The sequence below is a fragment of the Amblyraja radiata genome, chromosome 19 (genome assembly GCF_010909765.2).
Source record: "Amblyraja radiata isolate CabotCenter1 chromosome 19, sAmbRad1.1.pri, whole genome shotgun sequence".
Taxonomy (NCBI): Eukaryota; Metazoa; Chordata; class Chondrichthyes; order Rajiformes; family Rajidae; genus Amblyraja; species Amblyraja radiata.
This window is the reverse complement of record NC_045974.1, coordinates 18,074,175-18,101,310: the sequence shown is the minus strand read 5'-3', so window position 1 is coordinate 18,101,310 and position 27,136 is coordinate 18,074,175. Positions and strand designations below refer to the sequence as shown.

The following is a 27,136-nucleotide window of genomic DNA, read 5'->3' as shown; positions in this document are numbered from 1 at the left end:
ATGGTGCCAGTGCAATAACCTGGCCCTCATCACCAGCAAAACCAAGGAACTGATTGTGGACTTTGGAAGGAGTAGGAGGGGGACCCACAGCCCCATTTATATCAACGGGTCGATGGTTGAAAGGGTCAAGAGCTTCAAATTCCTGGGCGTGCACATCTCTGAAGATCTTTCCTGGTCCGAGAACACTAATGCAATTATCAAGAAAGCTCATCAGCGCCTCTACTTCCTGAGAAGATTACGGAGAGTCGGTTTGTCAAGGAAGACTCTCTCTAACTTCTACAGGTGCACAGTAGAGAGCATGCTGACCGGTTGCATCGTGGCTTGGTTCGGCAATTTGAGCGCCCAGGAAAGGAAAAGACTACAAAAAGTAGTAAACACTGCCCAGTCCATCATCGGCTCTGACCTTCCTTCCATCGAGGGGATTTATCGCAGTCGCTGCCTCAAAAAGGCTGGCAGTATCATCAAAGACCCACACCATCCTGGCCACACACTCATCTCCCTGCTACCTTCAGGTAGTAGGTACAGGAGCCTGAAGACTGCAACAACCAGGTTCAGGAATAGCTACTTCCCCACAGCCATCAGGCTATTAAACCTGGCTCGGACAAAACTCTGATTATTAATAACCACTTTCTGTTATTTGCACTTTACCAGTTTATTTATTCATGTGTGTATATATTTATATTATGGTATATGGACACACTTATCTGTTTTGTAGTAAATGCCTACTATGTTCGGTGTGCTTCAGCAAAGCAAGAATTTCATTGTCCTATACAGGGACACATGACAATAAACTCGCTTGAACTTGAACTTGGACCTAGTTAGGCAGCATCTCTACTAGTTGTGTGATTGTGTTATGTTCAGGGCTCAGCCACTGGTGAGGCTACCAGTCCAGCTTAGTCAGTGGACCTAGTTAGTGTGGTCAGGGAGTGTCACACCAGTGGACCTGGTTAGTGTAGCTAAGAACGTGACACACTATTTTGGGTGGTGGTCACTGAAGTCCTTTGTCCAGAGTACATCTGTGCCCTTTCCACTTTCAGTAATTCATGCAGTTGCTGTTCAGCATGAAGAAGCACTGATTCATTTGCGTAAGGACAATGAACGATAAAAATCAGGAGGAGGTTTCCTCACCCACATTTGACCTGACATTATAAGACATCTGCAATGAAGTCTGGTGAGGTGCCAGTAATTTACAATACTCCATCGTAAGCCACTACTCAAGAAAGGAGGAAAAGGGAAAGCACGAAACTATGAACATATATCACTAGAAAATTGCTGGAATCTGTTATTAAGGACATAGTAGAACATTTAGAAAGTCTTAAGTTAATCCACCTGATTCAACATAATTTTATGAAGAGGAAAGTATGTTTAATAAAAGTTCTATAGCTCTTTGAGGGTGAAATGTACTAGGTTGGTAAAGGAGAACAAGATGTGGTGTATATCGACTTCCAGAAGGCTTGCAATACCAGAAAAGGTTCCAATCTATGTTAAGAGCACATGGATTTGGGGTAAAATGCTGGCAAAAATGGTGTTGTTAATCAAAGAAAATAGAAAGCTGGGGTAAATGGATCATTGCGATCGGTAAGCAGTGGAGTGTCCATGGACTAAGTGCTGGGGTGTCATCTACAGGGTTTAGAGAGTTTCAGTTTTGCAATAATAAAGCTATTTCTCCTGCAGGATTTTCAAAAATAAAGGCAATTAATGTATTTTTGTTGCTGGGAGATAAAAGTACGAAAGTCTATCTATTATGTTGTTTGATAGAGTATTATTGCACAAATGTTAATAGAGGCGATTGGTAATCAATTTCAATGGCCACTTGTGGGTAAAGTATCAGCTGTGTTCCTAAAAGACAGTGATGTCTGATTACTATGGGGAGGGTGACATGGAAACCGTTTTTAGTTCCCCTATACAGTTTAAATACAAGATAGCATTTTTTCCGCTTGTCAATTTCCAACTTAACTTTCAAAATCTTGTTATAATCAATTTAGCCTGCTTAATACAAAATGTTCCCTAATTCATCACACGCGTTATATCAACGTTTGGAAATAGGGTTTATAGCAGAACCATTTGTATTTAGAATCTATACTGATAAATTGACTGAAGCGATTGAATGTCTTGCAGCCTGATTTGCTAACTATACAGAAATAGGTGGGTGAGAAAGTTGTGAGAACACAAAGATACTACAGAGAGATATAGAAAGATTCACTGAGTGGGCAAGAAGCTGGCAGATGGAGTATAATGTGGGAAAATGTAAAGTTCTCCACTTTCGAGAGAATGAAAAAGGGAATCATAATTTAAAGAGAAAGATTACAAATATGGCCGTACAAAGGAATCTGGGTATCCTACTATCTGAATTATGAGGTTAGTTTACATATATACCAGGCAATTAGTAAGACATTTACAACATTGGTTTAAATTTTTTTTTTATAAAGGTAAACTTTTGCAGGATACTGGTGAAACTGCATCTAGAGTATTGGTCTTTATATTTAAAGATGTACCTGTAATTAGTCAATTTAACTAGGATAATTTCTGCGATTAAGGAATGGATGTAAGAAGAAAGGATGGGCCTATACTCATAGAGGTTAAAAAGAATGATGAATGTTCTTATTAAAACTTGCAAGACTTTGATAGGAAAAAAAAGACACAAAGTGATTTGCGGGTTACTCAAGCACTTTCTGTCTATTTTTGTAAACCAGCATCTGCTTTTCCTTGTGTCAAGATTTTGATGAGACTTGATGAGGTGGATACAGAAGGACTGTTTTCCCCCAGTAGGATTAGAAGGTATAGCTTCAATGGTTCATTGGTTCAATGGTGTTTTTGTTGGAGGGTAGAGTTTCAAAGTAAGGGGTCGATCAATTGAAATGGAGATGTGGAAGAAATTTATTCTCCTTGTGTCCTGATTCTTTGTAGTCTCTACGCCAGGGAGCTGTGGAGATGGAGTCACAGATGAGGTTCAAGGCAGAAGTTAACAAGGGATGTGGGGAAAGAGCAAATTCGACTTGGATAGGCTTGGATAGAGTGAATGTGGAGAGGATGTTTTAACACGAGTTGGAAGGTCTAGGATTCAAGGTCATAGTCTCAGAATGAAGGGACCTTCCTTTAGGAAGATGGGGAGGAATTTCTTAAGTCATAGGAAGGCGAATCTGTGGAATTCTTTGCTACAGAAGGCTGTGAAGGCCAAGTCAATTGATACAGTATTTGTAAGGCAGAGATAGATAGATTCTTGATTAGTACGGGTGTCAGGGGTTATGGGGAGAAGGCATGAGAATGGGGTTAGGACGTGATGGGCCGAACGGCCTAATTCTGCTCCTATCACTTGATGCTCCCACTCTCTCTGCTGTCCAGGGCTCCACTCTCTGCAACACAGCAGCAGCACGTGTGTTTTGTTATTCCCGCCCCTGATTAGACACCATTTCAGGCCGGGCCCCAAATGCTCCAATCACTGCGCCCCTTCCCCTTGTTGCCGCCTATCAGAGGCGGGGCCCGTCGCTCACCCGGCCAATCACATGGCCGTACTCGGGGCCGGTTTAAAGCCCACTGACGATGTGACGGCGAAAGTGGGCGGGACTTCACCACAATGCGCGCTGCTGATTGGCTCCGCGACTGTCAATGGTGAGGGAGGATATATCGGGGGGCGGGCACACAGCCTGAGTTCTTTGCTCTGATTCGTGCATCCCGCCGTCAATATCCGCACAGGTCGCTGGAATACGCCCGCCCCTACGGCGGTTGGCTGGCGCCGCTGTCGATCTGCCGTTTCCGGCGGCGGCCGAGGGCCCGGCTTGTTTTTTTTGTTCTCGCTCCGGTCAATGTGCGGCTGCAAGTTTACAAAATGGCGACGGTGCCGGTGTACTGCGAGTGTCGGCAGCCCTACGACGCCGGCCGCTTCATGATTGAGTGCGACGTCTGCAAGGACTGGTTCCACGGCAGGTAACCGCTCGCAACCTGTGTCAGGGTGGCCGAGGGTCGGTGGACGGCTCCTAGGCAGGGAGCTCCTGGCCTTTAACAACCGGCCCCGCGACTCTTTAACAAAGGGAACGGGGCCGGGACGTGATTGGGGAGCCCGGGAAGGGAGTTGTGGGACTGTAGCCGACCGGGCGGTCTGTGTCTGCGGCGCTGTTCCACAAATCCTCGGGGAAAGGTCGCCCACTGGCCGCAACCCCGGTCTCTCGCCACGCTGTTTTGGGGCAAACAACGAGTGGGTGTCGCTTGTTCCTCTCTCGCCCCGTCCGTTAAGATCACGGCCCGAGTCCACTCGATCCCCGCGATCAGCTGTGTGACGCTTTTGGGCATCACCAAAGTCTGCAACTGGCCTCTCGGTTCACGATACTTTCCCTCTGACCCTCGGCGAACCTCCTCTTGCCCCTCCGCCTCCAATGTAAACACTGCCTTCCGCGCAACTATCTTTCATGCCCAACTTTTTATCATCAGGATATGTTGCCATGATCTCTAAGCTCAGTCTGTGGTATAAACTGATTAGAGTTATTCAGCACGGAACTGGGCATTTGTCCCAATGTGTCCCCGACATCATCTCAACCTATCACTCGTCTGCGCCACTGGCCAGTCAACGACCAAGTCTAAAGAAGGGTCCCGACTTAAAATGTCGCCTGTCCATTCCCTCATCAGATGCTGCTTGATCTACTGAGTTACTCCATCTCTTTGAGTTTTAGTCAACCTGCCTGCCAACTTCGCCTATGGAATGTGGGAGGAACCGGAGCAAGCCCATACAGTCACGGCGAATGTTCAGACGCCTCACAGTAGTGCCCGGGATCGGTGTTGAACCTGGGTTACAACAACTGTGGGGCAGCAGCACCAAACACTGTCCTGCACTGAGTTGACTCATCTTCAATGGGCGAGACAAATTAAAGAGACGAAGGGAATACAGTTTTTACGTACGATTGTCTGCCCGGGGGTGGGGAGCGGGGTTGAGTTGAGTGCCCGGCACTGAACAGTGTACCAACGTGAAAATAGTTCTCCCCACAGTATTTTTCTGCCCTTTGTCCAGTTCTCTATCCATGCTAATATGTTACAGACAAATCTTTTGTGTGTACTTTAAGAATCAAGTGTGTTTGTAAAGTGCACCAAGAACAAACAATGACATTCTGGCTTGCTCGGCGGGACAGGCAGCATCTCTGGAAAGAAGGAATGGGTGACGCTTTAGGTTGATACCCTTCAAGGCAGCATCTCTGGAGAGACCTTTGAAGGGTCTCGACTGTAACATCACTCATTCCTTCTCTCCAGAGATGCTGCCTGTCCCGCTGAGTTACTCCAGCATTTTGTGTCTATCTTTGATTTAAACCAGCATCTGCAGTTCTTTCCTACACATTCTGGCTTGCTGCAGCTTTACAGACATGTCTACACAACAACACACCGAATAATTATACAATGTGACCAGACTATAATAGTGCATGCCGAAGTACATAGTGTAACCTAATTAAACTTGCAGAGGTGGGATTGGGAAGTGTGGTTCACTAACCAGATGGTTAATGGGATGAAGTTGTTCTTGAACCTGGGGGTCACTGTTCTTGGGTTCCTGTACCTACTTCCCGATGATAGCAGTGAGAACGTGGCCAGGTTGCTGCGGGCATTTGGTGATATTAGCTGTATATTTGAGGCAATAATTCCTGTAGATTCTCTTGGTAGAGAGGTCAGTACCCATGATGGACCAGGTCTTCGTTCCTGTGCATTTGAATTACTGAACCAGTCAGTATGCTCTCTAGTTTTGAATATTTGATGACAATGTCTTTTGAGAGTCTCGATGATATAGTGGATCCAGTGGTTTCTCCCTTATCTATTGTTTATAGATTGCCTTCAATGCTAACTGCTAACCCAACTGTTTTCTGTGTAACAGGCAGTTTTCAATCCATGCTAATACCCTTCCTCCAATAACTCTTAATTTATGTACAGCCTCTTGTGCAGCGCCTTGTCAAATATTTTCTTCTAAATCAAAATACGCTACAGATACAGGTTTCCCTCTATCAAATCTCCTTGTCTTGTCTTCACAGTTTAAGCAATATTGTCAATTATGATTTACCTTTCATAAAACCGTGTTGACTGATTATATTCAGCAGTCATCAATATACCATACAAAGAGATAAAAGAGGAGAAATGAGTGCCAATAAAAAGAGGATATTTCAAGATATCAAGATAAAGTAAATGATGTGGAGAGAAGATGGGGTGCAGGAGAGCGACCTCATCTACTGCACCCTATGTTTCCTATGTGGGTTCCTGTACATCGGTGAGACCAAATGTAGGCTCGGTGACCGTTTCGCTGAACACTTGCACTGGGTCTGCAGATGCCTACGGGATCTCCCAGTTGCTAACCATTTTAACTCCCCTTCCCATTCCTGTACTGACCTTTCTGTCCTGGGCCGCCTCCATTGCCAGAGTGAGGCAACATGCAAATTGGAGGAACAGCATCTCGTATTTCGCTTGGGTAGCTTACAACTCAACAGTATGAACGGTGTATTCTCTAATGTAAAGTAGCTTCAATTACACTCCCCTCCCCCTTTCCCGCCTCCTCCCTCCACCCGTTGTTTAACCAGTTCTACAGTTTGTAACAATATATCCCTCTTGAGATCACACTGTCCATAGCCAACAATTGGCCTACAAGGGAACCACCCTGCCGAGGTCATCTGTTGCCAGCACTGATTTGTCCTTGTGTTTTCTCGCCACCAGTTCTATCCCCTCTCTCCTATTTTCAGTCGGAAGAAGTCCCAACCCGAAGAGGCACTTATTCTTTTTCTCCAGAGATGCTGCCTGACCCCCTACGTTACTCCAGTACTTTGTCTATCTTTGGTATAAACAAGCATCTGCAGTTCTTTGTTTCCACAAGAGAGAGTGGTTTGTTTTTGCTGAGGAGTGGGTTTTATGTTATAGGGAGACCAGATTGAGATGAGTTTGTGTTGAAAATCGTCAGTTGAATTGCTTCAAATTTGTTTTCATTTTCTCTCTGTTGAAGTTTGTAAACTTGTGGAGTTTGAAATGTATTTATTACAAGATATTATAACAAGTGTTTTTCATTCCTTTTATGATCTGTACATAAAAGTTTGTTCAGTAACTTCCTGTTTGTAAGAGCCAAGTCAAGAGTGTTTTATTCACATATCCCAGATAGAACAATGAGATTCTTACATGCAGCAGCACAACAGATATGTAAACAGTACATGGTAAACAATATAAACATGAATGAGAAAAAGTTAAGTGTGTGTGTGTGTGTATATATATGTCCCCTCAGCGCACGTACACGCATGCGCGCGCACACACACACACACCTTTTACCCCATCCCCACCCTATCTAGTGGGGATGGGAGAGGTGGGAGGGAGGTGGAGTGGGGCAGGGGGGAGAGAAGGGGGGGGGGGAGGGAGGTGGAGCAGAGAAGGTGGGGGGGGGAGGGAGGGAGGTGGAGCAGAGAAGGGGGAGGGGGGAAAAAGGGAGAGGGTGGACTTGAACTCGGCGAGCGGGCGGCGCGAACGGGGCCGACTGCGAGCGGGCGGCGGGTCTCGGCAGCTCTCGGGACATCGCGGGACCTCTGAAACCCTCGGAAGCCCAACCACATTACTGCGTGATCAGCAGCTTCAATCTATATCACTGGAGGAGGAAGGCGGCTGTGATGTGGGCGGGGCAGGGTGCTGAGGACGGCAGGCCGAGTGCGAGTTACGCGGTGGGGGGGGGGTCTACATAACTCGCAGCTCATGGAAACCAGTGGCCAGCAGGCTGCGCGTTAAAAACTGCGCAGCTGGCCGCGAGGAGCAGAGCCATTGTGACGTCATCAGCTCATTAGCTTTGAAAAATATCTCAGATTTGTGAATAAATTTAATTAAACTCAAGAAATAATGAATCAAATTTTGTGATGAGGCGATTTTCGAGATCATGAGGTCAATCTCTATCGGAATATGTAAAAATGTCACCATTAGTGCATCGTGTTTTCGAGGCGATGTGAATCACAGAAAAACACACAAATCCACAAATACATCCACATCCAAGCTCAGAGTTTTCTAAGTTACTAGACTAAGTGGGACCCATTGGGTCCCAGCATCACATGGAAGGGCTGATCTTAAATTCAACAAACTGGCTGTTATTTATCAATCTGGCTTGGTCGGCGTGGACTCAGTGGGGCAAAGAGCCTGTTTCCATGCTGTATTTCTCCATATTCTCGAGAGATGTTGCATGAAACGCTGAGTTACTCCATCACTTTGTCTTTTTTTATATACCAGCATCTACAGATCCCTGTATCTTAACTTGTCAGTCTCTGTGGTCTTATTCTTTTAGAATATTGTGTTTCATTGATATTCCTGTAAATATTATTTTATGTCTCATTGTATGTTTAATTATTCACACATCTGTTTATATTACTGACTTCTTGCTCATTAAACCACAGCACAAGTACAGCATCCTGTCTGATCACTACACTGCAGGGAAAATTGTGACTGCATGGGAGATGAAATTTGAAAAATTGGTATTTACTGCCTCATCCTCAGTATTTTCCATATTTCATTATTTGTCAGTGTATCATAAATGATTTGGTTCGATTGTATTATGATGCATCTCTTCTGATCTATGAAGAGGGTTTTATGTATTTCCCGTGAGTATTTTATACCATTGTTCACCAAAGCTGTTGTCCATTTTAGCTTCCCCAAGTTTTCTTCTCTGCCCCTCAGTCAGCTATTATTCAGTTCATACAGTAGTCGGTTTCATATAAAAGAGATTGATGTTATGGACTCCACCGCCTACTGTTCCCCAATCTTTTTCCTTTTATTTATTCTTATTTTTTGCCATTACTCATTTTCATTCTTTAATCTTGCATTGACTCTATTCTTGGGCCAGTATAGTGAATAGAGTAAAAGTCCCTTCACAATCGGGTATAGCAAGCAAGTTTATAAAAAAAAGCGTATTTCTGTAGTATAGCTTCCTCATTATAAATACTTGCCTTTGAAGATCAGGTTCTGGGGTAAGCCCAGCCACTGGGTGATAGGATTGTAATTTGAGTGACAATTTATCCACGTTTCCATGAAACATAATATGCACTATATATTTCAAATAGGAGGGCATAGCATTGAGCAACAAGGGTGTGACTTCTGGTTGAGCTGTTTTTATTTCAAAGACTAAATTACATCTGTTTTTGATTAATTTGTGTCTTTTCAGATAACTTTTAAACTGTTCATTTGCATATGGGGCAAAGATGTTTGTTGAAGTTACCTAAAATTTGAGATTTTGACGTTCATATCGCTGGGTTTTAAGCTACCCAAACAAAATGAGATGCAATTTCTCCAATTTTCACGTGGCCTCACTCTGGCAATGGAAGTGAACAAGGACACAAAGGTCAATTTGGTAATAGGAGTTGAAGTGGTTAGCAACTGGGAGATCGAGTAAACCTTGGCTGACTAAAATTTCGCTGAACAGGTGCTCTGTCCGCCAGGTTCTACTGGATCTCCCAGTTACTAACTGCTTTAACTTCCCCTACCATTCCCATATCAACATTTCTGTCCTAGGCCTCCTGCATTGCCAGAATCAGGGTAGTTTACAATACAGCAGTATGAACATTGAGTTCTCCAAGTTTAGGTAACTTCTACAAACCCCTCGCCTCCCCTTTGTTACCCCCCCACCCCCCCCCCCCCTCTCCGTTTTCCTCCACTTGAAGACTTTTAACCAGTTCTACAGTTTGCAACTCTATCCCTCTAGCCAACAATCGGCCTGTCAGGGAACCTGCTTGCCAGAGGTCATTTAGTGCTGACCCTGACTTGTCCTGGTGTTTTCTTGCTTCTTCCCATCCCCGGCGTGCCCCCCCCCCACCTTAATCAGTCTGAAGAAGGATCCCAACACAAAATGTCACCTATCCATTCTCTTCGGAGATGCTGCCTGACCTGCTGAGTTACTTCAGCATTTTGAGTCTATCTTTGGTATGAACCTTTTTATTACATAATTTTATACACAGATTAATTCAACCCTTCACCACCTCTATCCTGAAAAAGATAATCTTATTTTATACTGTCTTTCCCATAGCAGTAATTGGCTAATCCTGGAAACGTTCTCAAGTTTCTTCTCCCCTGCAGTCATGATGCAGTATTTGCTATGGTCTAATGAGTTAGAACTCCTACCCCCAGTGGTACGCGAAAGGTCTTCAGGGGGTATGCCGCAATTTTCAGCTATGTACTACTGAAACATAGATTCATTATTAGAAAAAAATATTGTGGTTATGAATTATTTTATACATACATAATTGCAAATAATTTATATATTTTGTATGAATTCTCCTACTCGAGTTGTGATAGCTGCTGTATTTGGGTAGTTTGCAGACTCCCGTATGACAACCAAGGGTGCAGTGCTGCCAGAGCTCACCGCTCCCGCACCTCTGTAAAACAAATAGAAAAAAAACTTGCGGGGAATTTTAACTAGAGGGTGTGTGATCGGGGTAACCTGGTTGAAAGAGGGGGAAAGGGAAGACCCATCACTACTGAGGTTCCCTGTAGGAAGGGGGGTGGGGGGGAACAATGGGACCCAGCAGAGTCAGACCACGTGCTGTCTGCATCGTGGATGTTGTGGGCCTGGTGCTGAGCCTGGAACTCTGGTGAGGTGACGGCTGTGGCCTGCCGGTGGAGAGGTGAGAGTCGGCAGAGTCGCTGATGGAGGCCAGTGGGGGGCTGGGATAGAGATATGGGTTGGCCGCAGCAGCATCGGTGGCCCCTGGAGACAGTGAAGGTCGGCGACAGTGGCGTTGGCCCCGGGGATGTGGTGAGCATCGGCGACCTCAGCGATTGTCCCAGAGAAGGTGGGTGTGTGAGTATGTGTGCAAAATAAAAATGTATGCAATTTTTATCGACTTTTACAATGAAATACGATTGTTTTTAACGAGGGGTATAAGATGTTTACGAAAATTTACAAAGTGGTATACAGGTATCAAAACTTTGGGAATCACTGAGTTAGAAGATGCAAATTAAGTTGTTACTTTGCATTTGTCTTCACTTGCATTGGTTTTAGACATGCTGCTAAAGTGGGAACTGAATGGAAGGAAGATACTTGGAGGAATATTTCAAATCACCAGGAGTGTGGTACTGAGCAAATTATTAGAGCTGTGGACTGACAGGCCTGAGTCCAGATTAATTTCATACTCTGATCTGAAAAGTAGTTGCTATTGAGATTGTTGACACATTGCTTTTACTTTTCCAATTTCCTGCATTCATGGAAAGTTCCAATAGATTAGATAAATGTTACTTTAGTTGCAAAGGGAAGGAAGCAGGAAGTGGGAAGTTGCAGGCCAATTAGGTTTACATTTGTGCTGGGGAGGATATCAGAAACTATTAAAGCAGTAAAAACACAGAGCAATCACAATGAGAACGAGCATTCCCCCCTGCAGGAACTATACATCAGGAGGTGCAACTCCAGAGCCAACAATATCATGAGAGACCCCTTCCACCCCTGCAACGGACTGTTCCAGCTGCTACGGTCAGGCAAACGCCTCCGTTGCCATGCGGTGAGAACGGAGAGGTTGAGAAGGAGTTTCTTCCCAGAGGCCATTCGGACTGTAAACGCCTATCTCACCAGGGTCTAACTCTACTGAACGTTTTTCCTTCCATTATTTATTATGTAAAAGAATATGTGTGTTATGATTGTGTTTATAGTTTGTTTGGTTGTTTGTCTTTTGCACAAACGTCAGCGAGCATTGCCACTTTCATTTCACTGCACATCTCGTATGTGTATGTGACAAATAAACTTGACTTGACTTGACTTGAGTCAGTTTGGTCTCAATCACATTTGACCCATCTACTTTAGTCCTTTGAAGGCATGACATATCCTGTGGATAAAGAAAACCAGTGGATGTTTATACTTGGATTTCCAGAAGGCTTTTGATAAGGTGCAAGATCAAAGATTATAGTCGAAAATAAAATTGTTTGTTAGGAATAGAAAATTGTTTCCTGCCAGCCAGCCAGAGTGGGTGTAAAAGTTTTTCCCCCTACTCCAGCACTTTGTCTTTGTTTTGTTGATAAGGAGATTGGTGGGTAATTGAGAAGAATGCAAAGTAACTGCAAAAGGGTATAGATCAGTTAAGTGAATGGGCAAGATATTGGCAGCTTGAATGTAATGTGAGAAAATGTTACTTCATAAGGAAGAATGAGAAAACAAATTATTATTTAAGTGAAGTGAGATGACAAAATGTGCTTTAAGGGTGTTTGGGTCCTAGTTCATGAAACATAAAAACTAATCAAACAGGTACAGCAAGTCTGTAGGAAGACTAATGTATAAAGTTCTTGAAGCAGCTTTGCACGATGCTGGTAAGGCTTTGTCTAGATTACTCTGTGCATTGGTCTCCATGCTTAAATGCTGATACGTTGGAGGCATTGTAGGGAACGTTAATTTTTGTGGTGAAGAGATTGATGTACGGAGCAAAGGTGTAGGTTGAAGTAATTATGAATATTAATGAAACAATAAATATATTAGTAGACTGTAAAAGCTGATGCTGAGATGATGCCTCGCTCAATTTTTGGGATGTATCCAGAACTACCGTTGTGGTTTCAAAATAAGTTTGGGATGGAGATGAAGAATTTCTTTGTTCAGGGAGTCATAATTCTTTTGAATTCTCCAGCACAAAGACCTGTGGAGTTGGAATCATGGAATTTATTGACACAGTGAATGACAAAGTTAAATTACAAAGGGAATGAAGGATTCTATGGAGAGAGCAGGAATTAGTGGTGAGATAGAATCATTAACATTTTATTGAATTGTGGCACATGCTAGAGGGACTGACTGGCCAACTATTGCTTATGCATGATTTGTAAAAGGCTTGTGTACAGGTACAACAAATTAGGAACATTAACAATGTTTACATTTATTGTCAGAGATGTGGGATACAAAATTAGGAGGTTCAGTTATACAGGTCATTGGTGAGATTATATCTGAAGTACTGTGTACAGTATTGGTCTCATTTTAAGGAAATGTGTAATTATATTGGAAGCAGCTAATATCTGGATTGTCGATGAGAGGTTGGAAGGGCTAGAATTGTATTGGCTGAAGTTTGAGTCAGAAAGGATTTGAGTGACCCATGCAAAAATTCACTGGAGGTTTTGGCAAGTGTGGTTTTTTTTTTAAAAGGGCAATCTAGAGCTAGGGGCTCCTGTTTAAAAATAATGAATTGTGCATATAAGACGAGAATGAGGCAAAATGGTTTCTCAGGGTCGTGTGTCTGTCGATCCCCCTAACCCAAAAGGCAGTGAAGCAGGCTTTGAATATTTTTAGGCCTGGTTAGATAGATTCTTCTTCTGGGAAGGACTGTATGTGGAAGGATACCAGAGTAGGCAGCAATGTGGAGGTGAGCTTACAATCAGATCCACCATAATATTGATTGGAGCAAGTTTGAGGTGCCAAGTGGCTGCTTTCTGGTTCTGTGAGGAGGCAATTGATGAGGGTTCTGGTGAGAACCTTCACAATGGCAGGCAGAAAGCAAGCACTTTTGTAATCATTGCAATTGGACATATCCTTTTGGAAAAAAAAATGGACATTTGATATCTCCAGCATATCCCCTTCATATTATATGAAGGAAATTTAAGTTAAGTCGTGCTGGAAGTAAGGATTGAGCCTGATCCAGGGGTCCTACCTATTAACTGTTGGTTAGTCTTTTACACTTTGCCAGACTGGAGTAATGCTGAGATTGCAGCAGAAAGCATGCTGTTATTTGCATGACCAGTCCAATAATGATTTGTATTTATAATGCATTACTTAACCAGTTTTGACTCTGGTGTAGAAATTCACCCTTCACTGGTGCTAATTATGGTAGACCTCGGGAATGTCCAGGGATTGTTCTGGCTTATGTTTGCTTTGAGTCATTAGATTGGTGCTAAACCATTAATTTTGTGCAGGAAAGAACTGCAGATGCTGGTTTAAAACAAAGGTAGACACAAAATGCGGGAGTAACTCAGCGGGTCAGGCAGCATCTCTAGAGAGAAGGAATGGATGACGTTTTGGGTTGAGACTCTTCTTCTGAGTCTGAAAAAGGACATGTCCAATCGGAGTCTGAGAAGGGTCTCAACCCGAAACGTCACCCATTCCTTCTCTTAATGCTGCCTGACCCACTGAGTTTCTCCAGCATTTTGTGTCTACAATTAATTTTGTGCTCTTGAGTCCTTTCATACTGATATTATTTTCCTGTGTTGGTATTTCTTTTGCTATTTTTGGGGGGACTAAGTTGATGCAAATTACAGAATAGGTTAGGTGGTGGTCAATTCAGCAGTTACCTGTACTTTCATAGTGTTGTATTGGCCTTTTGGTTATTGCTTTAGATAGCAAAGTAATTCTGATGGGTGTCAATATCTAGATTAAGGACATTATATGGAAATCTTGTTCATTTCTCTCTGATAAAATGGTCTTTCCACGTTCTGTCTGAAAAAGGGTCTTGGCCCAAAACATCGCCTTTCTATGTCTTCCAGAGATGTTTCCTGACCTGCTGAGTTAATCCAGCATGTTGTTCTTTTTTTGTAAACTAGCATCTGCAGTGCCTTGTGTCTGCATTCTAAGCATTTAGTCAGGAGAAAGACTGTTGTTAGCCTTCCCCACCCTTGCTAATCATGCTTTCCAGCGATTCACATATTTGCAGCTCTGGTGTTGAATTCATAAAGGAGAACCAGTTCCCATTAGAATTCTAGTCCGGTTTTGCTCGTGGTAGAAATACACTTTTTTTTTTGGTCACATTTGTTGGTTCCTTGCTAGAGTGATCCATCAAGTGACAAAGTTTATAATCAACACAATTAATTGCTAAAACTCCACATTAGTTCATTATTAATGGCGTAAACAACTTCATGAAGTCTGTTCTGTCATGCCTCGCTCTGGACAGTTATGTCTTTGTTGAAGAGTCTTGAGTCCCAGGGTATGATCATAATGCAATGATCAGGTCTGTCACAGTAGGGGTTGTCCACCAGGTTCCTGACTCTGTGCTTCAGCTTCATGTTCAACAGTTGGAAAGGTTGGCGGCAGTTGCACACCAGGTCTCGTATGATTTTGGTTTACTGATGAAGAACCGTAGTTTTTGAGTGCAATACAGAGGGACCAGCAACCTATGGGCAGATCTGCATTTTGCTGTCTCTGGCTCCCAGCTGCTCTTGATTTTGGTGGATAAGTAAGCATCTGTTTCAGGACAGTGTGAAGGGTGAGATTCAACCCTGGAGCAGATCGTGATTTGGGAAAAACCAGTACATTTAATGTAGAACTGGTTACCACCAATCATGATGCCAGAGGAATTGTGTAAAAACTGATGCAAAGTAGTGCAATATGCCTGAATCCTGAGTCTTGATGGAAAAGGATATGCTTTTGCTGCATCTTCCCACTCTTCTGGACATTCCCACAGACTGTCCTGCTATCCATCTCTGTTTCATATTGTTGTTTCAATTGGGGTTGTGTTTTAAAATACAATTTTATATCTTGGGATAATTCCTAACTATTTTTTGAGGAACAAGAAACGATGCACTTGCTTTTATTTTATTTTGTGGTTGAAACTAAATCTAGTATTATAAACATACTTGCAACATTTACTTTTACTGTCTTTGGATTATATCTGATATTTGCTGTAATAGATGGAGATCCTACTAGCTGATTTGTTTTGCTTTCCACTGCAAACAAGTGATAGTGAAGACACTATCCTTAACCCAGCAATAAAAATCTGCTGTGGGACTGAAGGCTGCAGTTTATAAACTACACACTTGAGTGCACGGAGTCCAGGGGGAAAGTGTTGGAGGTTTTCTGTGTTGCAATGTATTATGCATCGGGTTGTTGGCCCTACAAGGTGGAAATTTAATGTGTGATGCAGCAATGTTTGGTTATTTAACAATTTAACTTTGGAATTTGATGTAGTCTTTGGCTCTGCTCGACTGTAAATCTGTATTTTTCTCTTTCAGTTGTGTACGAGTGGAGGAACACCAAGCTGTTGACATTGACTTGTACCACTGTCCCAAATGTGCCATCTTACATGGAGCCTCTCTGAGTGAGTTTAAAGACTGAACCCTTCGAAGAAAATATCTTAGTGTTCAATTGCTGCTTTTCCCAACCCTTTTCTAAAGCGAGAATGAAATCTGCAATTCTGAAGATGTTAAAAATCTGAAACAAAAAGAAAATGCTGTAAACATTTGGCAGGTATGCTGCATGTATAAGGAGAGAACTGGGTTAATACTCCAGGTCAAAGCGTCATCAAATCTGGGAAGGAGAGATAGTCAAAGTTGCAGGATGGATGGGGTAGGAATGGATAGGATAAAAGGGCCATGTTTGCAGGGCTCTCGCTTAACTTTTTTTCCCTGTTGCCAGCCGGGCAACCGTGGCAGTTTTTTAAGTTGCCAAATGACAGTTTAGGTGGTCATTTAAGATGGCTTGCATGACGCATGTGATAATGTGCTTGGACGAAGTGCATAGTTACCAGTCGGAATTATACTCAATGAAGCATTCACATATTATTTCTGCTTCAAATAAAGTCACAAACTAAACATTCACCAATCAAGACTTGATATATCCCACAATGACATGCAGCAAAATTATAAGACAGTATCTCAACTCTTTTTACACATTGCAATTAATGCAATTTCTATTAGTTCTTTCCACTTCCAAACAAAAATGTGGTTGGATTATTCAGCGTATGATCAACCTGTGTCAATAAAGCCTGGACCATGGTAACATAAATGTGTACGTATAGTTGTGAATGTTGCTCAGCATCTATGGATCGAAGGAAATAGGCAATTCATGCTGCTCTAATGACAAAGGTAAATCTGAGCCAATACCATCGATAGGCTGGCTAATTCTGATACGGACAGAAGATTATTTGAGTTACTTGAGGCTATGGAATTTTTCTTTGGGTCTAGAAGGTTTCAATGAGCTGAGATGAAAGACAAAGTGTAGTTAGAGCTGAGCAGCATTGTAATGGTGCAGAAGACCACATATAAGTCCAAGTGGGATAATAAATTAAAGTGGCTGGCAACTGGAAGCTCAAGGTTGCCTCTGCAGACTGCACTCCAAAAGTAGTCACCTAATCTGTTTGGTTTCTTCAGTGTAGATGAGGTTACTCTGGTCCAATGGTTCAATTGTACTCTATTGTCACATGTACCTAGATACAATGAAATTCCTTTTTTGCATATAATTCAATAAATATCTTGCTGTACATATGCTCAATCATACTTAAGTACAAGAGCATACGAAGAGTTAAACTGAGACGGTATATAAGAGTTGTGATGTTTTTGGTGCCATTTTGTATGATTCAAGTCCAAAGCTGTTAAAAATGTAGTGTCTTAATTTGGCCATAACGGCTCATTGTCCTGATGGCGGCATTGGCATAGAGTTGCAGAGGTTGGCCAGCCAATCTTGTCAATGTTCTCCGTCGCTGTTTTGCCGGTCTGCACTGCTGCAGATTGCTTCCGATCCATGCGCTCGGCCTTTTGGAGCACTGCCTGACCTGATCCAGCCCCAGGTTGCTGCAGAATCTCCAGCAGCCACATTGCCTCTGCCACCACAATCTTGCTGTGTGAGCATTGAATATAGTACATTAAATTGGAAGGACTGCAGGTGCATCACTGCCTTACCTGAAAGGACTGTTTTGGTCCCTGGATGATAAGTAGGGAAGAGGTGAAAAGATAGGTATTGCATCTCCCGTGCTTGCATGGAACAGTGCCATAGATATGGGAGTGATTGTTGGAAATGGAAAAGGGAGTGGTAAAGAGTGGTAAATCCTTCAAAATGCTGAAAAGGAGGAGTAAAATACTGTGGCTGGAATCATATTGAGGGTGGTGTAAATTACAACGGATGATCCATTGAATGAATGCTGGTCGAAGATGAAGGCCTGGGGTACTCCAGACCTTGATGTATCCAGGAGGAGAGGGGATGAGAGCAGAGATGAGTGAAATAGGTGAGATGTGGTTCAGAGCTCTATGGTGGAGAGGCAGCCACATTTAAATGAGAAAGAAGCACCCGTGGCATCAGTCTCATCAGAGCAATGAGATGGAGGAATTGTGAGAAGGAAATGGAGGCAGGGTTTCCTTCTTTCCTGCAAACATTGGGGTCTGGGTGACATCTCTAGTCATGCTCTCTGTGATGAGACCCATGCTGATGCCAAGCTAAAATGTTTCTTGGCACTGCACATTTTGGATTTATCCCAACTTCTCAATCTCCAGAATGGTTTTGTGGGATTTGATGAAGACTAGTTATTCAGGTCCACAGAGTAATATAACAGAAGCAGGTCCTTTAACTTACCCTGCCCACAAGGACTATAAAATAACTCATCTATACTAATCTTGTTTAACAGAACTTTGTCCCTATCATTCTGTGCCTTGCAATTCAAGTGCTTGTCCAGATACTTAAATATTATGAGTTTGTCTCCTCTACCCTCTTAGACTGTACATTCCAGATTCCGGCCATACTCTGGGAGATAGATTCCTAAATCCAGTCTAAACTTCTTGCTCTTTAAAGCAATGTTTTCATTGAGTCATATAGCAGGCAAGTAGCTTCTTCATCCGCACAAGCCCCAACTCAACTTGTCTCATTTGGCCCATATCCCTCTTAATCTTTCCTATCCATGTCCAAAAGCATATTAATGTTGTTATTGCACCTGCCTCAACTACGTACTTCCTGTGACAGCTCATTATATATAACCACCATCCCGTTTGGAAAAGGTTGCTCCTCACGTTCCTATTAAATCTTTTCCCTTTCACCTTAAACCCACACCCTCCAGTTCTTGATTCCCTTATGGGGGGGGGGGGGGGGGATAAATGACACTGAGTATTCATCCTATAATGTTTTTACACTTTATAAGATCATCCTTCAGCCTCCTGCTAAAGTCTCTGGTTGTGAAAACATGCAGGGAAAACTCCACTTTGAGCGCAATGCGATATCGTAGATGAGAAGAAGTGTAATTCCTGCTACAAAAGACCATTTGAGTCATTGGATGGAGGGAAGTGATTAGCAAAAGAGCAGGTGTACATCTCTGGCAGTTGTATTTTTTTTCTTTCCCAGTTTTGATGAAGGATATATGACCTGAAATGTTAACTATTTCACTCGACAGATACTGCCTGACCTTGGTGTTCCCATCATTTTCAGCTTTATCTCTGATCTCCAGCATTTTCAGTTTTTGACATTTCATTTATTGTTTGGATATTTCAGTAATATTGTTTTGTTTATTACCTTATCTATTGTGTACTATTTACAAACCTTTTGTGCTGCTGCAAGTAAGAATTTTATTGTTCTGTTTTGGGACATGACTATTAAACATTCTTGACGGGCTGAGGCCAGGCGACAACTCTCAGACACCTCCTCCTATTTATCCTTGGATCATGATCCCACAGATGAGCACCAGGCCTTAATCTCAAACACCATTACTGATTTCATCACTTCTGGCTGTCTGCCTTCCACAGCCTCCAACCTTATCGTTTCCCAGCCCCGCACAGCCTGTTTTTACCTTCTCCCCTAAATCCACAAATACAACTACCCTGGCAGACCCATTGTTTCTGCCTGCTCCTGTCCCACGGAGATGATTTCCATGTACCTCAACTCCATTCTATCCCCCCGGTCCAATCTTTCCTGACCCAAGATACCTCACATGCTCATCTTCTCTTTAATGACCTTCCGCTTTCCGAGCCCCCGCTCCTTCATCTTTACTACGGACGTTCAGTCACTCTACACCTCCATCCCCCACCAGGAAGGGCTTAAAGCCCTCGGTTTCTTCCTCGACCGCAAAACCATCCAATTTCCTTCTACTAACACTCTACTCAGCTGGTCCTCACCCTCAAAACTTCTCCTTTGAATTCTCCAACTTCCTCCAAGTCAAAGGCGCGGCTATGGGCACCTGCATGGGCCCCAGCTATGCCTGTCTCTTTGTAGGGTAGGTTGAACAATCCCTGTTCCAGGCGTACACTGGCCCTAACCCCGAACTCTCTCCATTACATTGATGACTGCATCGGTGCTACCTCCTGCACTCATGCAGAACTCATGGGATTCATCAACTTTGCCACCAATTTTCATCCTATACTCAAATTTACTTGGAACATCTCCAACACCTCCCTCCCCTTTCTTGATCTCGCAGTCTCCCTCAAGAAATAGGCTATTGACTGACATCTATTACAAACCCACTGACTCCCACAACCAACTTGGCTACACATCTTCCCACCCTGCTTCCTGCAAAGACTCTATCCCCCTGCTCCCAATTCCTCCATCTAAGCCGCATCTGCGCCCAAGATGAGGTGTTCCATACTAGAACATCCAAGATATCCTCATTCTTTAGGGAACGGGGGTTCCCCTCTCCCATCATAAATGAGGCCCTCATTCGTGTCTCCTTGGTACCCCGCACCTCCACCCTTGCTCCCCCTCCCCCTAGTCACAACAGAGAGTACCCCTAGTCCTTACCTTCCACCCAATCAGCTGTTGCGCACAAGAACGGGATCCCACCACTAGCCACATTTTCCCATCACCCCTTTCTGCCTTCTGCAGAGACCGTTCCCTCTGCAACTCCCTGGCTAACTCATCCCTTCCCACCCAAACCACCCCCTCCCCATGTACCTTCCCCTGCAACCGCAGAAGATGCAACACGTGTCACCATACCTCCTCTCTCGACTCTGTCCAGGGACCCCGACAGTCCTTTCAGGTTAGGCAGAGGTTCACTTGCACTTCCTCTAACTCCATCTACTGTATCTGTTGTTCATGATGAGGACTCTTATACATCGGCGAGACCAAACGCAGAATGGGTGATCGTTTCGCGGAACTGCTTTGCTCAGCCCGTGTGAACCAACCTGATCTCCCGGTTGCTGGACACTTCAATTCTCCTTCCCATTCCTACACAGACCTTTCTGTCCTTGGTCTCCTCCATTGTCAGAGTGATTGGAGGAACAGCATCTCGTATTTTGCTTGGGCAGCTTACAGCCCAGTGGTATGAATATTGATTTTGCTCTATTCAGGTAGCCCCGGCATTCACTCTCTCACTATCCCTCCCCCACCCAAGTCACTCTAGCTTCTCATTTTCGCCCTACAAACAGCTTACAATGGTCTGTTTTCTTTATAATCGTTACTTTTTTGCATATCTTTCAATCATTGTTCTTTATCTCTCCACATCACCGTCTATATCTCTCGTTTCCCTTATCCCTAACCTGTCTGAAGAAGGGTCTCGACACAAAATGTCACCCATTCCTTCTCTCCAAAGATGCTGCCTATCCCGCTGAGTTACTCCAGCTTTTTGTGTCTATCTTTGGTTCAAACCAGCATCTGCAGTTCCTTCTTAAACACTCTTGACTATTTGTTTGACCTGCAGTGAAGAGACGGAAAAACTGGCACCGACATGACTACACTGAGGTCACAGACTCGGTAAAGATGATACAAGCAGGTACACCGGTTTTCGTCAGGCACCTCCGAGCCCGGCACTTTCCCAGGTATATGAATCCTTCAATTGTCTGCTGTGCTTGTAGCATGTTAAAGGGTGTTTGATAAAGCTTGGCCTTTCTTGGCTATGTAAACAACTTACTGCCCTGCTTCATTACAGCTACAAGGCTTTTTGTATGCACTGCACATAAGTAAAGGAAATAGTATTTTTGTGAGTGTTTGTCTCTTTTATGTTGCCCAGACAGTTCCAGTATCTTGCAGAGGCCGGGCATAGTGCAAGTGGAATGATGGTGGTGATGTGAGGAATTTTCCTAACTGCAGACAAATTTCCCAGTTTCTTTTGCAAATGCAAATGTATAAGAGCATCCTAAAAGCAGACTGCAAGCGTTTCAGTCGGTCAATACTCTCCTTTGTAGAGACAGATGGAATAAGTTACAGTTCCTAATGAACAAAACTACCAAAATGCTCAAATCTACAGTGAAATACAGAATGCTGCAGCAGAATAATAGGATTGAGCATAGTCCATCTGTATCTGTGAAATTGAAATAATCATTGAATCCTCTACTGGAGTTTTGAGAATATGATTTGAAAAGGGGGAATTAGTGGATTTGGTGCATTTGGAATTTGGAAGTCCTTTTATATAGTCTCGCACAGGAGGATGGCCAGCAAGGTTGAAACTCATGGAATTGGGATAATATACTGACGTGGATTGAAAACTGGTTAGCAGATAGTACACAATTGGAATAATTGGATCATTCTCTGGTTGGCAGGATATGACTAGTGAGATAATGCTGGGATCAGAGTTTGGCCTCTGGCTATTCACAATCTTCTTTAGCCATTTGGTTGAGGGGACCAAGTATCTCAATTCCAAGTTTTCTAAAGTAGGTGGGATTCTGAATAAGAAGGAGAATTTAAAGAGGCTTCAGTGGTTATGGACAAACATAGAAAAATAGGTGCAGGAGTAGGCCATTCGGCTCTTCGAGCCAGCACTGCCATTCAATATGATCATGGCTGATCATCTAAAATCAGTACCCTGTTCCTGCTTTTTCCCAATATCCCTTGATTCCTTTAGCCCTAAGAGCTAACTCTAACTCTCTTGAAAACATCCAGTGAATTAGTCTCCACTGCCTTCTGTGGCAGAGAATTCCACAGATGAATAAGTTGTGATCGACAAGTTGAATAATTGGATGCAAACATGTCAGATGGAATATAATGTGGCACAAATATGTGGTCTTCTACTTACTTTGAACAAAACAGAAAAACTGATTATTTCCTTAAGTGATGAGAACTGTGAGATATTCAGGTGGACGTATACAAGTCACTAAAATGTGATGTACAAACACAACTAAAAATGAGTCAAAATCATACAGCACAGAAACACAGCTTTTCAGTCCAGCATGTTCATCGCCATGTTCAGTGCCCATCTAAGCTGATCCCACTTGCCTGTGTTTAATCCATAACCCTCTAACCCTCTCTGGTGAGACTTCCATGTCGAGAAAGGATGTGATTGCCATTTTTCCAGATCAGGTTGGAGGAAGGGAGGAGGCCTCCCTTCCATGAGGGGTCTAGAACGAGGCACCGGGAAATCTTGCAATAAGAGTCTGAAGAAGGGTCTCGACCCAAAACAAAACCCATTCCATCTCTCCAGAGATGCTGCCTGTCCCGCTAAGTTACTCCAGCTTTTTGTGTCTACCATTTACAATAGGAAAAATGCTTTCACTCAGAAGGTGGTAACGTAGAAACATGGGGAATAGTAGGCCATTCAGCACTTTTACTCTGCTCTACTATTCTATTCTAACAGGGTTAGTTATTGATTTTGGCACTACTTTCCCATCTTTACTGTGTATACTCCTGCATCTCTTTGGAAGTAAGGAATGTGTCTGGCTCTTGAATATTTTTACTGACTTGGCTTTCACTGCATTCTGGGAAGGGAATTCTATCTGGGCACTACATGGTTTACCATGAGTCTGGAGGCTGAATTACGTCTGCATCCATTGGGAACATTCTCCATGTATCCAATCTATGTAGTCTTAAGGTTTTAACAGTTTCTATGAAATCCTCTTTAATTTTTCTGAACTCCAGAGAGTGCAGGCCTAATCAACCCAAACTCTCCTTGTACTCTAGTCTGCTATCTCAGGATTATATTTCTGTTCATACTCAGATAAGGAAATCAAAACCATACTGTAATCTTCAACTGGGGTTTAGCTAAGATCCGGACAGCTGCAGACAGACGACTTTGCTCCTGTGCTCAAATTCTCGTGCAATGAAGACAAATGCTTTTCTAAATACATGCTGCACCTGACCCACCTCACTGGGTACAAGGACACCTAGCCCTTGCCGCACTTTCCCCTTTTTACAGTCTAACATTATTCAGATAAGCTGACTTGCAGCAAAATGCATAACCTCACATTTATACACATCACGCTGCATCTGCTGTGCAGGTGTTTCCTCTTTGAACTGATCTAAATCATGTTGGAATCTCTCCACGTCTTCCTCATCATTCACACTTTTCCCAGGTCCACCTGTTCCCTGCCAAAGCTTTGTTTCCTCATTCCAATGATCGATGTATAATGTGAATAGATGAGCCTATTCGCACATCCCAGCAGACTGCTGACTGGGGGGGGGGGGGGGGAATAAACTGTTCCTACAAACTATTTCTCAATCCATGACAATATATTACCCCAGGTCGCTTGTACTTTTGCTCAATAAACCTAAGGTGGGGCCTCGTTCTAAACATGTCTCTTTTAGAATGTCCTGAAAGTGCTTGACAGCCATTTTTGTTGTTTTTTAAATTATAAGTAATGTCATTCTTGTACTGTGGGAAAGTTATCAGGCGGTTTGTGCACTGCAAATTCTCTCAAACGTAGAGATGTCATGACCAGGTAATCCATTGTGGTGTTGATGAGGGATTATATATTTGCCAGTACATTACGGTGAATTCCCTGATAGTCTTTGAAATAACGCCAAAGTTCCCACTGCGCAATCTTAGAAAAGATGGGATCTTAATTTCGGGTCTCGTATGGAAAAACACCTTCTCTGCCAATACAACACTGGAGTGCCAACCTAGATTTTTGTGTTTCAATCTCAGAAGTGAGATTTGGGAGAGAACAAGAAATAGACAGGGGACAATTAGAAGGGATACTTGTTGAGCGTTTGCTTGCCTTAGGATTTGAGATGGGGCTCGCATTGATCAGCTGGATAGGTAATCGTGCATCAGCAAGGTAATCTTGTTCTGCAGTGACAGTAGCATGGATAAGGGGTTTCAGTAGCTGATGGCCAATGAGGTACTTTTCCTTTTTGTCAATAATTATGGAGATTCCTGTTCCGTAGGTGAGGTTGCATATATATGCATACAGCTATACTATATACATATACTCAATATAAAGCCTTTGTTTGGGTTGCTGGATGGCTGGAGTGAGACATTCTTATTTTACCTTAAAAATTAATTTTGAATCCAAAAGTAAATACTTAACATGTGGGAAGAAAGAAACCTTTTTTAATATTTCCAATTGATGGCTTTCCATCAGAATCTCTGAATGTTTCACCAATATTAATGTTGAGCTCCATAATGCCTTGTTTCTTTCTCGTAGTGCTGGTGGAATTGTCATCAAGATGCACGGTACCCAGCTGACACACAAGTACCTGGAAAAGCATGGGTTTGATTTTCCCATTTTGGTGCCCAAGATAGATGGACTTGGAATTGCTCTTCCTTCAAGCACCTTTTCTGTCAGGGATTTGGAAGAATATGTGGGTAAGTGGTGGCAACATGTGAGGTGGAGCCCAGTCACTTTCAGTCATTTGTCATCCATGGCTCTGAAAGTTTCCTCTCGAGTTCTGCCTTCTGAATATTAATTGGTTCTCTTTCTACTTGTTTCCTCATGAGCTTCCTCAAACAGTGCATTCCTGATGTTACCACATTGTGTTTGGGAGTCGAAGGATATCTCATCTTGGTCTTCCAATCACCTTAAACCTGTCTCCTCTGTTAATTACTTTTCTGACACAAAGTGTTTGAAACATTTCCCCCTATCTTATCTACATGTATTGAATACTTAGCGTATACTCTTTTCAACTCTTCTCGCCTCTCCACATAACTAAAACTATTCATCTTTGGTCCAATTCTAGTGTGTTTTACGCACGCTTTGATAGGGAGAACATTGATGTGCCTTCCCAAGCCCCCATTTGCCGTGATGGTATTTCAGTCACAGTCACAGAGGCCGATGTCAGAAGATCCTTCAGAGGGGTGAACCCTCGGAAAGCATCTGGACCTGATGGTATACCCAGTCGTGTTTTTAAAAACCTGGGCGGACCAACTGGCTGGAGTTTTTATGGACATTTTCAACCTCTCGCTTCTGAGGTCTGAGGTTCCCATCTGCTTTAAAAGGGCATCAATAATACTGGTGCCCAAGAAGAGCAAGCTGATGTGCCTCAATGACTATCGACCAGTGGCACTAACGTATGTGATGATGAAGTGCTTTGAGAGGTTGATCATGGCGCATATCAACTCCTACCTCGACAAGAACCGAGACGCACTGCAGTACGCTTACAACCGATCAACGGCGGATGCGATCTCACTGGCTCTCCACTCCGCTCTGGACCACTTGGACAACAAAACTCATATGTCAGGCTGTTATTCATTGACTACAGCTCGGCATTTAATACCATCATCCCCTCCAAGCTGGTTACCATGCTCTCAAATCTGCGTCTCTGCGCATCCCTCTGCAATAGGATCCTCGACTTCCTTATCCACAGACCACAGTCTGTCCGTATTGGTGGAAATGTATCATCCTCGATAACAATCAGCACGGGAGCACCTCAAGGCTGCGTGCTCAGCCCCCTGGTTTACTCACTCTATACTCATGACGGCATAGCCGGACATAGTGCGAACTCCATCATCAAGTTCGCCGATGACACCACTGTTGTGGGACGTATCACTGATGAGGACGAGTCAGAGTATAGAAGTGAGATTGGCCGATTGACCAAATGGTGCCAGCACAATAACCTGGGTCTCAACACCAGCAAAACCAAGGAACTGATTGTGGACGTTGGAAGGGGTAGGATAGGGACCCACAATCCCGTTTATATCAACCTCTGGTGGAAAGGGTCAAGAACTTCAAATTCCTGGGCATAGTTCCGAAGATCTCTGCTGGTCCCAGCACACTGATGCAATTATAAAGAAAGCACATCAGCGCCTCTTCTTCCTGAGAAGATTACGGAGAGTCGGTATGTCAAGGAGGACTCTCTCGAACTTCTACAGGTGCACAATAGAGAGCATGCTGACCTATAGCTTGGTTCGGCAACTTGAGCATCGAGGAGCGGAAAAGGCTGCAAAAAGTTGTAAACACTGCCCAGGCCATTACCGGCTCTGACCTCCCTATCATCGAGGGGATCTATCGCAGTCGCTGCCTCAAAGGCTGCCAACATCATCAAGGACCCACACCATCCTGGCCACACACTCATCTCTCCGCTGCCATCAAGTAAAAGGTACAGGAGCCTGAAATCTGCAACATCCAGGTTCAGGAACAGCTGCTTCCCCACAGCCATCAGACAATTAAACATAACTTCAAACAAACTCTGAACTATAACAGCAATTATTTCGTTGAATCTTCTTTTACTCTTTGGTATTTTAAATACGTTCATTTTAAGATTAAAATAAAAAATAATAAAAGACCAACAAAAGCATATTAATAAAAATAAAAGGATTTGTTCTACAAAATTTGGATTCATTCAAAAGGCCGCACTTAATGGCCAAGAAGGCCGCAGGTTCCCCACCCCTGGTCTATGGTATATAAACGCACTAATCTGTTCTGTATTTATCCTTACAAT

The 27,136-nt window shown here is 43.3% G+C and overlaps 1 protein-coding gene across 8 annotated transcripts in view; it reads left to right on the top strand.

The window, feature by feature from the left end:
- The first annotated feature begins 3,643 nt into the window (after nucleotides 1–3,643).
- The window catches only part of kdm7a (lysine demethylase 7A), a 67,835-nt gene continuing 44,342 nt past the window's right edge, over nucleotides 3,644–27,136 (top strand). For 7 of the 8 annotated variants that reach the window (XR_004414840.1, XR_004414839.1, XR_004414841.1 and 4 more), the window contains exons 1-4: nucleotides 3,752–3,924; nucleotides 15,871–15,956; nucleotides 21,246–21,363; nucleotides 24,904–25,064. Coding sequence is in view for 5 of the 8 variants with exons in the window: in XM_033037800.1 (XP_032893691.1) it covers nucleotides 3,827–3,924; nucleotides 15,871–15,956; nucleotides 21,246–21,363; nucleotides 24,904–25,064 (463 nt within the window). In the remaining 3 variants the exon portion in view is untranslated. Of the gene's footprint in view, nucleotides 3,925–15,870; nucleotides 15,957–21,245; nucleotides 21,364–24,903; nucleotides 25,065–27,136 lie in introns of all 8 variants that reach the window. The other variant, XM_033037799.1, reaches the window with a different exon arrangement.